We start from the raw sequence: 15,225 nt of genomic DNA, 5'->3' as shown, positions 1-15,225 counted from the left end.
CATTTCTCTAATGATTAATGATGTTGAGCATTCTTTCACGTGTTTGTTGGCAATCTGTATATCTTCTTTGGAGAAATGTCTATTTAGGTCTTCTGCCCATTTTTTTTTTTTTTTTTTTTAAATTTTTATTTATTTATTTATTTTTAATTTATGGCTATGTTGGGTCTTCGTTTCTGTGCGAGGGCTTTCACTAGTTGTGGCAAGTGGGGGTCACTCTTCATCGCTGTGCGCGGGCCTCTCACTATCGCGGCCTCTCTTGTTGCGGAGCACAGGCTCCAGACACGCAGGCTCAGTAATTGTGGCTCACGGGCCCAGCCGCTCCGCGGCATGTGGGATCCTCCCAGACCAGGGCTCGAACCCGTGTTCCCTGCATTAGCAGGCAGATTCTCAACCACTGCGCCACCAGGGAAGCCCTTCTGCCCATTTTTGGATTGGGTTGTTTGTTTTTTTGATGCTGAGCTGCATGAGCTGCTTGTATATTTGGAGATTAATCCTTTGTCAGTTGCTTCATTTGCTAATATTTTCTCCCATTCTGATGGTTGTCTTTTCATCTTGTTTATGGTTTCCTTTGCTGTGCAAAAGCTTTTAAGTTTCATTAGGTCCCATTTGTTTATTTTTGTTTTTATTTCCATTTCTGTAGGGGACCCAGAACATTTGAACAGCCGTATGCAAAAAGAGCCTAAACTGATCTCTCTCACTCTTACAAAAATTAACTCAAATTGGTCAGAGACCTAAATGAAAAACCAAAAGTATAAAATTTCTAGAAGAAAACCTTTGTAGGCTTGAGTTAGGCAATGATTTTGTAGGTCACAAACAGTACAAATTGTAAAAGAAAAATATTGATAAACTAGACTTAAAGGTAAAAATCCTACGTTCTTCGAAAGACATTGTTAAGAAAATGAAGACAAGCCACAGATTTGTAGGCTATGTTTGCAAAATGCATATCTGATAAATGACTGGTAACCAACATAAAGAACTCCCAAAACTCAATCATGAGAAAACGACCGCTCTGTTTAAACAGAAGCAAAAGATTTGAACAACTACATCACCAAGAACAGATGTGAATGTTGACTGTGTAAAGCCACAAAATAGCAAGCCTTTGCGCTTCGTTCGGGTGACTGGCCTTTTGCATGTGAAGAAATGGTTAGAGGTGAACTAGTAATCCCAGGGCGAGAATCAGGTTTCTTACGCTCGAAGCCCAGATCACACTGGACTAACTCTTCATCCCCGTCTCTTCCCGGGACCTAGGAGACCGCCTCACACAAGCCAGTGCCCACAAACTACTCCGTCTGTGTTTTCACGCCTGTCTTCAGTGTCCCGTTGAACTTCCCACTGTTAAATCACCTTAAATCAGTGATTGTTAGTTCTCGCTGATTCAAGAAATGTCTTGTGCTGGTTCCTGAGGGTAGAGCAGTGAGCCCAGCAGGTGTCGGGGGTCTCGGGGCTGCGGGAGGCCCGGGTGGGGGACGTGTCAGTGTGGAGGGAGGGGGAGCCACAGCGGAGAGAACAGGGGGTTTGGGGGACGGTGACGGGGAGCTGGCGGGCAGCCCCGGCGAGGCTGGAGGGCGGCTGGTGGCGTGTGGCCGCAGAGGCCCGGGAGGCCGGCGGGGTCGTCCCAGGCCATTCGCAGGCTCGCTCGCCGTTGTCCGGCTCCATCACTGGACGGTCGGCTCCGTCACGGGGGACCCCGAGTGGGCTGCTCTCAGCGGGCCTGCGCGAGGCTTCCAGGGGAGGCCTTGGCCGGCAGAGCCTCCGCTCCTCGCTGTGCTCTGGCCGCCTGGCGTGTCTCCACCCTCGGCAGCGGTGCTGTTCGTTTTGCTGTAGGGGCGGCGTCATGCTTTCAAGACGTGTGTTTGGTCTAATTGCTTAAACGTCCTCAGGAAGAAAATAGAGTCAAACTGCCCATTCCTTAGAAATTTTCCTTCCTCTGATTTCGACGTTTAGTATCACTGGGTGTAAGTGACTCCTCAGAGCCTTCTGAAAAGAACACCTCTAATTTATTTCGGACGCACAGAGGGAACAGCCCGCATCCTGACCGCTTTCCCCCAGCCCCGCTGCACTCCAGGGCCAGGTGGCAAAGCTCAAAGCCGCAAGGGGACCCTCCGGTCGCCGTGGGCATCGTGGCGGCCTCCACTGAGGTGCCGAGCGCGTGGCGGGAAGTTCTGCATGTTTGCGTCCCCCCTTCGTGGCTGCCGGCTTATCAGTCTGTTCAGAAATGTTAAATTTTACATCACCAGAGAGAATCCTGCCCAGCGCTAAGCAACTGACGTTAGACGAGAACTGAAGCGTCCATCGCGTCGAGTGCTTGAACGCTTTTCTCCTGGTTGGCATTACATAGCGAAACCTGACATGCTTCCTGACCAGGAACAGCTGTGCCGACGCTGGGCTAGGCAGCAGAAGCCCAGCGGACTTCTCTGACGCGTCGCTGCCCCCAGCGGGTTATGAAACCAAGCATAAACTAAACAGTAAACAGGTGTGAGTCACCAGATGGAGAAACCCGGGTCCTGACTGCAGCGGGACCCAGTGAGATGAGAGCGTGTTCGCAGCAAGATGCAGTCTGCAGGTCAGGGTGTAATAGTGGCCTTTCACTGTGTAAACCGAAAGCGATCCTTGGGGTCTTGGGTCATCTGCAGACACAGAGAGGTCGTATAGAAATAGTATATGGAGTTTTACATTTGCACTGGGGTTGCCGAGTTGTTGACTTGCCCCCTCTCGACATGCTGACGTCCAGGTGTCTTCTTTTAGTGCTGTAGTTTGGAGTATATCACTGATGCTGTAAATTATAGTACTGTATCCTCGTGGCGTCATGTTAGGATCCCGGCCACAGCCAGTGTCCCCTTGGGCAGCGGGGCGGGAGCGTCCACCGCGGGCGGCCTTGCTGCGGCCTCGGCCGCTGGGCTGTCGGGCCGTCTGGTGCTGCGTCGGTCTGTTCTCTCCTTTGCTGGAAGCTCCCGTGCGTGAGTGCCGCCCCCTCGGGCTGCCCAGCTGCGGGGAGGACGTCCTTCCTTCGCCTCTGCCTTCTCTGTCCGGGGTGGGCTCTCACCCCTGAGCTGGCCTGGCCCACCTGGGCTTGGGGGCCGGGCTCGAGCCGGGGCTGTTTGCTGGCGGGTGATGGACGTGCATCCTGGGCCTGGTCGGCGCAGGGCTCCCTCGAGACACCAGCTGCAAGTCCGGGGCCCCAGGACCCCCTCAGCGTGACCCTCACTCCCACTCCTGCTTCTCCAAAGTTGCCGTAACCTGTTTATCACAGGCCGACGCTACCATGTAAACTTTTTAAAATACCAAAAGTTTTTATAAGGTGAATTCTGATGCATTGACTACATATAAAATAAGACGAAATTGTAATTTAAAACCGTATAAAAAGGTATGTGTCTTTACTATTCTGAAACAGTAGTCCCGCTTGTCTGTTTAGGTCCTTTGCAAAATCCTAGAAAACGTTTGGGAACTAAAGTCACCCTGTCCGGGAGAGGCTGGGTACCATCTGTCCTGGACCCCTTTCAGGGAAGCCACGTGGGAGTGTGTGGGGAACCAGGCACCAAGGGACCGGCACAGGCGGCTTAAAGTGTCGCCCTCGGCTCTGCCCCAGGGCACCCCCGCCCCACGGGCGCCCCTGCAGCCCCAGAAAGTGTCTCGCGCTGGCTCTGTCTGCCTCGCTGTCTTCGGACGCTCTGTCCACCCGCAGCATGCCGCCCACCCCACGATGTCAGACGCTTGACAAGCTTGTCGGGACTTTTCTGCAGTTATATTTGTGGGAAATTACTTGGAAAACCTCATTTTTAAAGTGATTCCCGCTCCGCCTAAATGGCTTACGTGAGGAAGGGTGGAGGGTGAAACCTTGACGTTGAATTGATCATCAATGTGCCAAACGCCCCACGGGCGGGTCAGACCTCAGCATAGCCCTGGGAGGTCGTCACCATCTTATCGACGAGGAGACCAGGGCTTAGGGGTGCAGCCTGTCACCCAGATTCATGGAGCTGGTACACGGCGCTCGAGGATTCCGACCTGAGCGGTCTCACCTCGGCACCAGAGCTGCTGAGGATCTCGTCAGACCGGAGTTTTCAGGAATGACTCGGAGAGACGAGTAACATCTGCACACTAGACAGAATTTAAAAGGCTCTTGAATGATATGACTTCTCAGAACCCCAGGTCAAATGCTAAAAGCACAGGTGGTGAAAGGCACTGCAGGCGAGGGCGAGGCGCCAGGGTCAGGAGAGGCCCAGAGCCCCAAGGGGGAAGGAGCCACTGCCCGCCGGCCGCGGGGTCCTCACCTGCACGGCGGGGGCAGCACGTCATGAATTTCTCGCAGTGAGGTTGCTTTTAAAGACAAACTGAATTTTTTTCTGAAAATGCTTATTGTCATAAAAATTACTATTCATAAATGGTGAACTTTAAAAATTACTTTTCCGCTTAAGATTTTTACGTTTAAATAATAAATGATTGTAAGTAAGAATACTTTCTATTTTTGGGTCCTTGCCACATGCCAGGGAGCCTCCGTAGATCGTTTCCCCTTTAGAACAGTTTGCAAATACATGTTCCACACAACGGCCGGCTGAGCCTCAGTATGCAAAGGGCCAGGTCACGGGGCTTCCAACTGTCGGAGTCGGGCTTGGCGCCCGTGCCCGCCCTCCCCGCAGACGTGCTGGCCGTGGAGCCCCCAGTCGCCAGTTGGTCCGCGATTGAGGCACACGAGGGATTCAGGGCGTCACTGTCACGGGCGTCCTCGAGCCCAGCCCCGCCTGCTCTCCGAGCCGCCCAGCCCGGCGGGCGCTCCGCATAGATCTTAAACCCTGGCTGTCGGCCGCTGGTAACACAAGTCAACCCAAGTGTGCGCACCAGCGGCCTTTATCTTAGACGGCGAGACCAAGGCCCTCTGTCTCGCCGCGTATCGCTTCCCTGTAACGAATACTAGACGCGGCCTCAGAAACAGCAGGGCCTGGACGTGGTCGGTTTCGTCTCTTGGTGGCATCTCGGCGAGCTCACTGACCGCTGGCCTGATGCCCCCTCCCCGGGGAGCGAGTGGCCTCACGTCTCGCTGGTCTCCCGCAGGTGGCCCTGGTGCAGTGGACGGAGAGCGTCGGCCTCACTCTGGTCAACAGAGACCTCACGTCCATGCAGCTGAGGACCCCCGGCGGCCAGATCCTGACCTACTGCATCCTGCAGACCTTCCCCTTCACCTCGGAGAGCAAGCGGATGGGGGTCATCGTCAGGGTACGCTGGCCTCTGTCCCCGAGCTGGCCGCCTGCTCTGGTCACTGTGAGGTCACTGCAGCGGCCTCTCAAGGCTCACTCCAGGGCTGTAGGCTCGTCACAGTGTTCTGTGATAATAAAATCCAGACTGATCATTCATGCCGAGAAGCTGGTGTGGCTCTAATAGTCATGCTTTAAAACGGCTTTCCTAAGACGGCTGAGGCAGAATAAGTAGAAGACGTTCATGAAGTTTTGAAATCAGCTCGAGCTGCTTTGTTTTCCACAGCAGTAGCAGCCAAAGAGTTTACCTGAAGAATGATTTATGACCATAAAGTTGCTGAAATATACCCCTGTTAAATTTTTTGTAGTGAATACCACAAATACATCTTGCAAGCTGGCTAAACTAGGAAGCTTATTCACCCAAGCTCTGGAAATTTGAGAGAATTTACCTTGCAGTCCAAGGCGTATATTCATTTACAGATGTTATTTCAAAACCCTCAGCACAGCATCTTGAGAGCCACAGTTATGCTCTCGGTTCCTGGTGGCCGGAGCATCTAGGGAGGACACAGCCCTGCCTAGAAGGTGTCTGAGTAACTCACCCGGGGGAGTGGGTTCACGGAGAATTGCCCTCCTGGTGCGTTCCCGTTAGAGCGGCCCCCCAGCAGCCGCAGCGTGGCCTCAACATGTCTGTGTTCACTCCCATCTTGTTACAGGACGAGTCCACGGCAGAGATCACGTTCTATATGAAAGGTGCCGACGTTGCCATGTCCACCGTCGTCCAGTATAATGACTGGCTGGAGGAGGAGGTATGAGCTGTCCACATTGTGCAGATGCTTTTCCAAAACTCAGGGCAGTGACAGAAGCACGGCATCCTTTCTCCGACTTGTAGGTGCTTGCTGGTGTCACTGGAGTGAATCAAGATGCCAGGTTTCACACCAGACACCGTCGGTTCATAAAGCAGAGAGGATAGGAGTGCTGTAAATTATAAATACTGTACTTTCTGTGTGAACAACTACTATTTTTGGTTTCTGTGTGAATACGTGTAGATGTGTGCAAGTGGGTCCTTATGAAGAATATTTTGTTTATTTTGGTGAAAAAATAGAAAGCATCCCTAATCATTCACTAAAATATTCTGAAATAGTATTGTGCATATAACCAGAGTTATATTTTAACATATTTATTTTGTAACCTAAATTATTTACTAGGATATTTTAGTTAGAATTTAATTCTAATATGTACATAGGATTCACTTTAAACGTGGAGATAAGATCCAAATATAACCAATCCTATATTTTCATCAAATGCTCCCTGAACAAATACGATTTGTATTTAGCTTCATGAGATTATTTGTTGTTTACATTTATGTATTTGTAAAAACTTAGATTTCAGAGTAAAACTAAACCACTGAATTTATGAGCGTGACCCCCTTCACTGTGTGCATGTTGTCGGTGGGGCTCAAGCGTGTCCACCCCCCTTCGGGCCAGGAGTCTGTCTGTCAGTCCAGGGGCCACAGCCCACGTCCATGACGGTATTGGCAATATGAATCAATAGCTCCTTCAGGCACTGGATTTAATCAGGGACATGAATAAATTAAATTCCCTGAAGACCTAGTAAAATGCCATAAAAATTACTTTGGGTCATAATGATGTGCAATTAATTATAAAATCCTTGTTTAATTTATTTAGCTTTATGAGGTCAAATCGATAAATGTCTTGCAACAGACAGATAATGTCAGACTGTTTTTCACAAAGATAACTTTATTAAAAATCCTTTGTGCGTTTATTTCCAACGTGGTAGTTTCTCCCATGGACAAATCTTTCAACACCCTCCCACCCCACTCTTTGTTGTTAATACTCTTGTCGTGGGGAAGCCTCTCACTTTATTCAAACGCCAGCAGGTACTCAGAGCCTGAGTTCACAGGGGGCTGTTCTGTGTCACACAAGCTCCCAAGCTGGATTCTTGGTTATCAGCGTGTGTTCCCCAAATACTAAAAGAACAAAACACACCTCCACTGTCCATCCTGCGGCGGAAAGGGCGACTTTGTAAAGCCTGCAGTGTGAGCCCATCCTCTGCGTGGACGCGATGCCCGCTAGCCGAGGCGGCGGCGCCTGGGGGGCAGCTCCTTCCTCTCAGCGCAGGCCCCCCTCTTTGCCCCCAGGTGTGTGTTTGTTAGAAACGAGACGGAGCTAGGATTGGGGAGCAGGGCGGTACGAAGGGGCACCGTGGCGTCGCCCGCCAGGCCCCAGGATCCGCGGGCCGCGGCGAGTGCGGGGCTGGCGCGCGAGCGGGGACCTCTCCGCACCCGGCCTGGTGTGTGACAGCGGGCGGCAGATCAGGTCTCCCCGGCGGGTTAGAAAGGAACCCTAGAGACTCGGGATGGTTTATCCTGAGGACGTTACCAAGTGCAGCTTTGTCAGAGGAAGGTGCCGTGACCCGGGAACGGGGGCCTCTGCCCTTGAACGGACGGGGCCGGGCGCGATGGACGCGCGTGGAAGTGTGTCCCCGGGCCGGGTGGAAGTCCCTGGTATCGCTGATTCCGAAGGGCGGCGGTCGGACGCTCCGAGTCCCGGCTCCCTCCGTGGCCATGATGGCCGCCTGCACGGCTCGTGTGGCCGTGTCTGTGTCGCGCACACGCGCAGCCCATCCCGCTGCCGTAGTGGGGAGAGAGCCATGCCCGGCAGTCGGGAGGCGCAGGGGCCCCGGGTCGGGCCGGCCACTCCCGCCCTCCCGCGGGGATGTGGGTCTGGCGGGATGAGCTGGCGGAGGACGTGGCCGTGACCGCAGGGGGCGGTGGCCGGGCCGCGTGTGACCTGCCTCTCTCTTGCAGTGCGGCAACATGGCCCGCGAAGGCCTGCGCACCCTCGTGGTGGCCAAGAGGGCGCTGACGGAGGAGCAGTACCAGGACTTCGAGGTGAGCGGCCGGCCTCCCGCCCTGGCCTCGGGGAGACGGTGCGCACGGGGCGGCGCCGCGGGTGTCCCCGCCTCGGCCAGCCCTGCGCGAGTCACAACACCACCCGCCTGTCCCCAGAGCCGCTACAACCAGGCCAAGCTGAGCATCCACGACAGGACGCTCAAGGTGGCCGCCGTGGTGGAGAGCCTGGAGCGGGAGATGGAGCTGCTGTGCCTGACGGGGGTGGAGGACCAGCTGCAGGCGGACGTGAGGCCCACCCTGGAGATGCTGCGCAACGCGGGCATCAAGGTACCGCGAGGCAGCGGGCGCCCCCTGGAGGTGGTGCCGTGAAACCCGCCCGGGGTGGAGGGTGCGAGGGCCTTGGTGAGCGGAGGTCTCTGCGTGTCCGCGGAGCCCTGGGGGCTGCGCCCGCCCGGCCGCCCGCCCATCACCCAGACGCAGCGGCTTGGGCGGCTCTGCTCCCGCCTTCCCGGCGGCCGTCTGTCCTCCTCGGCTGCCTTCCCGGCCGCGGGCGGGCGTCCTCACAGCAGCCGGAGGCCTGTCCCGGCCGGAGCTGCTCCCCAGGCAGCCTTTTATCCGCGCGGGGAGGTTTTCCCTGTAGACCGCGTGATGCTCCCTGCCTGACCTACTGACCGGCTGTCCTGCTGTCTTTTCCTAACGGTTTGTCCTCTTCGGGTCCAGGGGAGATTAGCACGTTGTGGTGTAAGTTTTAGTTCTCAGGAAACTGCTTTCTTGCCTTACTTACCTGTGCTCTCATTGAAGCTGAAGTTCAGTTACAGATGGCTGAGAAAATGCATTTCAGTGCTGCCTCAAGGACTGAGAATGAAAAAAGTACAGCTTGCTTTTAAAAGAAATACTTGTGTCTGACTGGAGCAGAGAGAGAGAGAACTGGAGGAAACTGTCAGAAGGCAAAGCTGTGGCCGGCTTCAAATAACAATACACTCAGCACGTTCTGATGAGGGCACCGTGACGGGCACAGCAGGGGGGTCCCTGCCATCCAGGCCTGGGGCCGGGGAGATGTCGGAGCCTCCGCACCCGTCCAGGGCCGTGGCGGGGGCGGCCGCTGCTATCTGCGTGTGCTGCCCAGGTGCTAGTCAGAGTGGAAGAGAGCAGCTCAGACTCAGGACGGTGACCCGATCTAAGCCTGTGCGGCCAGAGGCTTGCGTGGAGAAACATGACTGACTAGAGGCAGACGACCTGCTCCTTCCGTTGTGATTTTTCGCGAGCTCCCCATCAGTCTCGCTCTTGGGTGTTGCTGCTGGGCTGTCAACACAGCCGAGGCACACACGTTTCTTGTGTAAAGATTTGGGTGCTTGTATGAGCTGCTTGCTAAGCTCTGAAGTCAGTAGGCTTGCTGGGGTTCTGCCCTTTTTCCTTTTCATGTTCCGTCAGGAGAAGCAGACTCTTTCGTCCTGTAATAGTTCAAGGATGTGGTTTCAGCCCGTCCTCTGAGCCTGAGAGGTGGCGCTCGGCCAGGCCACACGTGTCCCTGAGTTGTCAGCAGCGGGACTTCTTGTTCTGTGGCGTTAATTGTCCCCAAGTTTGTCACGGTGACGTGTCGTTGTCTTAGATCCAGGCTCGGTAAAGTGAACATTAATGTGTAACATAAATAAAAAACACAAACCCTCAGACACTGAAAAGAGCCACAGGTAGATTATGCTTAAGCAGAGAACCGGTATACCATGTAAATTTTTTGTTTCCTATTCCCAAAAATGCATATTTATGTATGATACATGTGATACATCTGAAAAATTCAGATGATAGCGAGAAGTTGCTGCAGTTACAGAAAAGATGTATAAACCATCCTGTTATGTATAAAGTGTCCTGATTTTGCTCTCTTTTCAGTCTAAGGATGTTTACACATACAATATGTGCATGTGTTTGATATTTTTAAGTAAAAGTGGTGTTCGGGAGTTCCCTGGTGGCCTAGTGGTTAGGATTCCGGGCTTTCACTGCCGTGGCCCGAGTTCAATCCCTGGTCTAGGAACTGAGATCCCACAAGCCATGCGGCATGGCCAAAAAATAATAATAATGATAATAATAATAAATAAAGTAAAATAAAAGGGCTAGATTTAAAAAAAATATTTTTTTTTAAGTGGTGTTATTTGACATGACTTATTTGATAGGCAACAACTTTCGGGTTAACTGTTGCCCGTTTACCCATTTTGCACCTCAGTTTTCAACCGAAAAACTCACACAGGCAAGTGAGAACAAGGATTTCAGGGTCCCCCTAGCTCTGCAAGCCCTCGGCCTGTGGTCCTTGGGCCTGTTTGCTTGGCCTGCAAGGCCGTGTAGACGTATCCTTCTGTCATACTCAGGCGTCCTGCTCAGTCAGCCTCAGCCACGAGGCTCCTAATCCCCGGTCGTTCACCTGCCTCAGCTCTGCTGCTGTATCTAAACGTCACTTCGCTCTTACCTGTTTCAGCCAAGCAAGTCGGCAGAGACTTTTATTGTGGTAAAATGTGCATGATGTAAAGTTTACCATCGTAGCCATTTTTAAGTGCACGGTGCAGTGACACTAAGTACATTCACACTGTCGTGTAACAGCAAGCACCCTCCACCTGCCTTAGCTCTTTACGCTGTAAAACTGAAACTCTGTCCCCGTGAAACGCTAGCTCCCCCTCCCCCTCCCCCAGCCCTGGCACCCACCATCTCCTTCCTGTCTCTACGAGTCTGACTCCTCTGGGGACCTCAATCAGGTGGAATCTTGCAGTGTTTGTCCTTCTGTGACTGGTTCGTTTCACTCATCAGTTGTTGCCGGTGTCAGAATCCCCTGCCTTGTTTAATATTCCTTGTATGGATGGACCACATTTGGTTTCTCCATCATCCACCCATGGACTCATGCGTTGCTTCACGTTTTGGCTGTTGTGAACAGTGATGCTGAAAACACGGAAGTGCAGGTATCTTTTCAAGCGCAGACACTTTTCAGAGATGAACACGTGATAGAGTTGGGGTTCACCAGCTGAAACTCTTTCCTAGATATGGATGCTGACGGGTGATAAACTGGAGACGGCCACGTGCATCGCCAAGAGCTCTCACCTGGTGTCTCGAACGCAGGACACGCACGTTTTCAGGCCGGTAAGTGTACGTCCACATCACTTTGAATTTTAAATGTTTTGAATTGAAACTTACTGGTTTTGTGAGAATGTATATGCAGTTATTTATTAATTAATAGATACTATTTTAAAAGAGAAGTAAGTTTCTTACTCGATTTATAAAAACATGTTAAAAATAGATTTCTGTTAGTTACATATATTAAATGTGATCAAAAAGCTGCTTTTGATAGAGTGAAACAAGGTCTAAATTCAAGAGTATTTTTCTGTCGTACTATTAGAATTATTAACGACTAAATATCTATTTTAAAAGAGACATACTGCAGTCATTTTCCGTTCAATTTATAAAAGTGTATATTGATAAAAAATTACGTTTGTCTGGGAATTCCCTGGAGGGCCAGTGGTTAGGACTTGGCACTGTCACTGCCAGGGCCCCAGGTTCCATCCCTGGTCGGGGAACTAAGATCCCATAAGCTGCGCGGTGCAGCCAAAAAAAAAAAAAATGACGTTTGTCTATTAGTTAGACACAATACATGTGGTTGAGAAGCTGCTTTTGTGAAACAAGCTTTAAATACAAAGTAGAAATGTGTTTTTAATCTACTACCATCTTCAGATTAAATTATCTTCCTTAATTAGATCAAAGAAAATTAATAGAAATGATCAAAATTTGTGTGTTTACTGTATCTACTAGTTATGATGAAATTTGATTCAAACAAAAAATAAAAGTTTCTTGGGTCTTGATTGATGGTAGCTGAACAGACGTTGTGTGTCTCTGTTCCAAATGAAGCCCTTGCACCTACAGAAATAGTGATTTGAATATAATTTACATGTAAATGTAGTTTATTTCGAAGCATCAGAATCACAAATTAGGCCCTGCAGACTACTATTTGCAATTAAATTATTAATGATTCTGATAAAACTTCAGATCAATTTTTGTTGACTTTGCAGTGTTATAGCCCCACAAATAAAATTTCCACAATAAAACCTACCTATTTAAAGATGAGTCTGGATTGATTAATCTGGACCCATGAAGCTTTTTATTTCAGTCCTGTAATATATCATTTCTTTTATGCCCCATAAAATCTCCACAGAAAGAATGTCAAAAACTAGTATGTTGGTTTCTGAAATATTTTCATTCAAAAATTAACGATATTTCGAGATTATGACTTGATTTTACTCTTTTCCGTCGTTCAATCCTCCAGATAACTCAGTTTGCTTGAACTAATAGAATAAGTTGAAACCCGTGGTAGAGACAACAGAAACAATTTTATAAAAGCATTTTGTACCACTTGGCATGTCATGAAAAGAGGCGTCTTTAAATGAAGCCTTGATTTTAGGTCATTCCGTCCCGCCCTGCTGTGTGGCCACGAGGAACTCGGCTTCCTCGGGCTCCGGTGCTGAGGCGTGTGCAGAGCCGCATCCCTGGCGTTAACACTCACCCCGACCCCACTGCCCTGTGAAAGTGGAGAGACTTCCAGTTCATGGTCGTCATGCTCTCTTACCCGCGTATACTGAGAAAAGCCAGTTGTCTTCCCCAGCTACGCAAAGGCGCCTGTTAGCTCATGGGGGGTGGTGGTGGGGGGCCGTTTGTCCTTCTTTCTTGACAAGCCAGTTCTTCTGTTCACTTTGTCTCGCTGTAATTGTGGTACTTGCCCTGCACTTTACAGTGTACGTTTCCTGCCTTGAGTTGCCACACGTTGGAAAGCAGTTCATGTTAAATAAGTAGGTATTTATTCCCAGCACTGTAGAAGAAATTTGAAAGAGCAGTTTGTTATAGAATTTCCTGTGTAAAGCACCTTCTGGTTTTAGAAGTGTCTAAAGATCTGTGATTTGTATATCAGGGCGTGTTTGTCTGTGTGACTTAAATAGCATTGTAATTGGGTACTTTTTCCCCTTTTATGGAGGTAACCAGTCGGGGAGAAGCCCATTTGGAGCTGAATGCCTTTCGAAGGAAGCATGACTGTGCACTGGTCATATCCGGGGACTCCTTGGAGGTGAGGCTGGGCCCTGACCAAGCAGGTGTCTGTGTGTCTTTCTGTCTGTCTCCCTGGAGGTGAGGCTGGGCCCTGATCGAGCAGATGTCTGTCTGTCTGTCCTTCTCCCTGGAGGTGAGGCTGGGCCCTGACCAAGCAGGTGTCTGTCTGTCTGTCCTCCCTGGAGGTGAGGCTGGGCCCTGACCGAGCAGGTGTCTGTCTGTCTGTCCTCCTCCATGGAGGTGAGGCTGGGCCCTGACCGAGCAGGTGTCCGTCTGTCTGTCCTTCTCCCTGGGGGTGAGGCTGGGCCTTGTCTGTCTGGTGGACTGTGGGCTTCCGCAGTCAGATGTGTTTATCAGCCTGCGTCGCCCTCTCCACTGGTTTTGACGTCTCTGCTCACAGCAGTGATGTGCGCGGGTGGAGCCTGAGAAGAGGCCAGGGCCGTGTCGTAGCGAGAACTTGGTCCTTAAGGCTTTGGCGCTGGTTGGTCCTGGGCTGATTCAAAACTATTCGGGCGCTTGGAGGCCTGCTCTTCGTTCCTGGCGTGGCCGCCTTGGAGCCTGGCTCTGGTAGCCATGATCTCAGTTTATCCAAACGCGTGTTTCCAGCAGCGGCCCTGGGACCCAGGACCCTCTGCTCCTGGAGGCCCCGTGAGGGGCTGGGCAGCCCGCTCGGGTCCAGCCCTGTCTCCTCACTCGGCGCCAGGGTCGCAATGGCCGGAGCCGCCGGGTGGGGGGGTGTGCTGGGGGTCCCTCCCCCTGCAGCTTTTGCCCGCGGTTCTCTCAGATGTTTCCAGAAGTCTGGGCGAAGCAGCGCAGCCTCTGGTGACCCAGTCAGTGTGGCCACTGAGGCCAGCCTGGCGGGGGGTGGGGGGGTGGACGGGACATCAGGAGCAGCGGAGACGGCGCGCCCTCTGTGGCCACGTGCGTGCAGATGGCGCCGTGTCCGGCTGGCTCTCCCGCCTCCTGCATCGCCGGGGCCGCGCATCCCGACTCTGCGCAGCTGCTTCCGCGGAGCCACCGGGACTGCGGGGCCTGGACAGTGGGGGCCGACGGCAGCGCTCCCGCCCGCCCGTGCCCGGGATGGAGGACTTGGAGGGCGCCCCCTGCTCCGCACCGCGCCGTCCCCACGAGCTGACCCCGGGGACGCCCCCAGCCTCGCTGGTGTTCACTGCGTGTGTGTTGTCTTACAGGAGCCGCGCGGGCCCCTGGCGGACGGTCCGACTCGCCGGCTCGGCTCCGGCCTCACGTTTGCATTTCTCTGTCTGCACCGCGGCTGCCGCGGGCTCCTGAGTTCTTGCTCCCGTCCCTCCTGCTCCGTGTGCGGGACCCGGGACCCGGGACCCCTCGCCGGCTCGGCACACCCCCATCCCTGCAGCGCTGTGAACTCACGGCTGGGCCACCTGTTTCCGTGGTGCCTGGTGCTGCGCGACCTGCCCGCCAGTCTCCCCGGAGCCCGCGGTGTCTGGTCCCCCCGGGCTGGGCCCTCCATCCGGCCGCCGAGTCGGTTCAGCGCCCGCCGGTCCCGGGCTCCCTGAGCCCCAGCTCCTGCCCAGCGCAGCCGCCCTCTTGATGGTGCCAAGGAGCGTGGCCCAGCCGCTGTCTACGGCTCACACCTCCTTGGTTCTGGGGGACGAAGGATGACTGTCTCCTCCTTCCCAACTCTGGCAACACTGATGTGGGCCTGAGCCGGCCTTCGAGCCCCCTTTCCTTTCCGGGCTTCTGTCTCTTCGTTCCACCTCCCGCCCCTTGTCCAGAGGGTGAGGCCGGCCTCTCTGGGGCAGAAGGGCTCCGTTTCCCCCCCGGCCCCCGCCCCCTGGGTGCGGGTGAGGAGGAGCGAGGGGCCTGGGCCTCGCGTGTTCTCGGCTGGTCCCGCCGCCAGCTTCAGGCTGCTCACAGCAGCCGAGACACAGGCACGTGGCTGTCTGCTTTCCAGCGCCCAAAACATTTTGTGAATTTCCCCTTCGTTCTGGCCCCTGCTTGTAGGTCGATGTCTTTTTTAAAACCTCTCTATAGTTGGGAGTTGGGGCGGGAGCAAAAGTAGCTACTTGTGTTAAACACGCTTTTGTGAGTGTGTTTTTATTGAAACCTTTTTGCTGTTTC

The 15,225-nt window shown here is 52.9% G+C and overlaps 1 protein-coding gene across 12 annotated transcripts in view; it reads left to right on the top strand.

Moving 5' to 3' along the window:
• Nucleotides 1-15,225, top strand: part of ATP9B (ATPase phospholipid transporting 9B (putative)) — a 225,459-nt gene that overhangs the window by 192,211 nt on the left and 18,023 nt on the right. For 10 of the 12 annotated variants that reach the window (XM_082418507.1, XM_082418501.1, XM_082418497.1 and 7 more), the window contains 6 exons: nt 5,047-5,208; nt 5,900-5,992; nt 8,014-8,097; nt 8,215-8,385; nt 11,077-11,175; nt 13,055-13,144. In XM_082418507.1, the coding sequence (XP_082274633.1) occupies nt 5,047-5,208; nt 5,900-5,992; nt 8,014-8,097; nt 8,215-8,385; nt 11,077-11,175; nt 13,055-13,144 (699 nt within the window). The remainder of the gene's footprint in view (nt 1-5,046; nt 5,209-5,899; nt 5,993-8,013; nt 8,098-8,214; nt 8,386-11,076; nt 11,176-13,054; nt 13,145-15,225) is intronic. The other 2 variants (XM_082418498.1, XM_082418499.1) reach the window with 2 other exon arrangements.

This window comes from Balaenoptera physalus (genome assembly GCF_965194825.1).
Source record: "Balaenoptera physalus genome assembly, chromosome: 12".
NCBI lineage: Eukaryota > Metazoa > Chordata > Mammalia > Artiodactyla > Balaenopteridae > Balaenoptera > Balaenoptera physalus.
The sequence above is the reverse complement of the archived record's forward strand: the minus strand, read 5'-3'. Positions and strand labels throughout refer to the sequence as shown.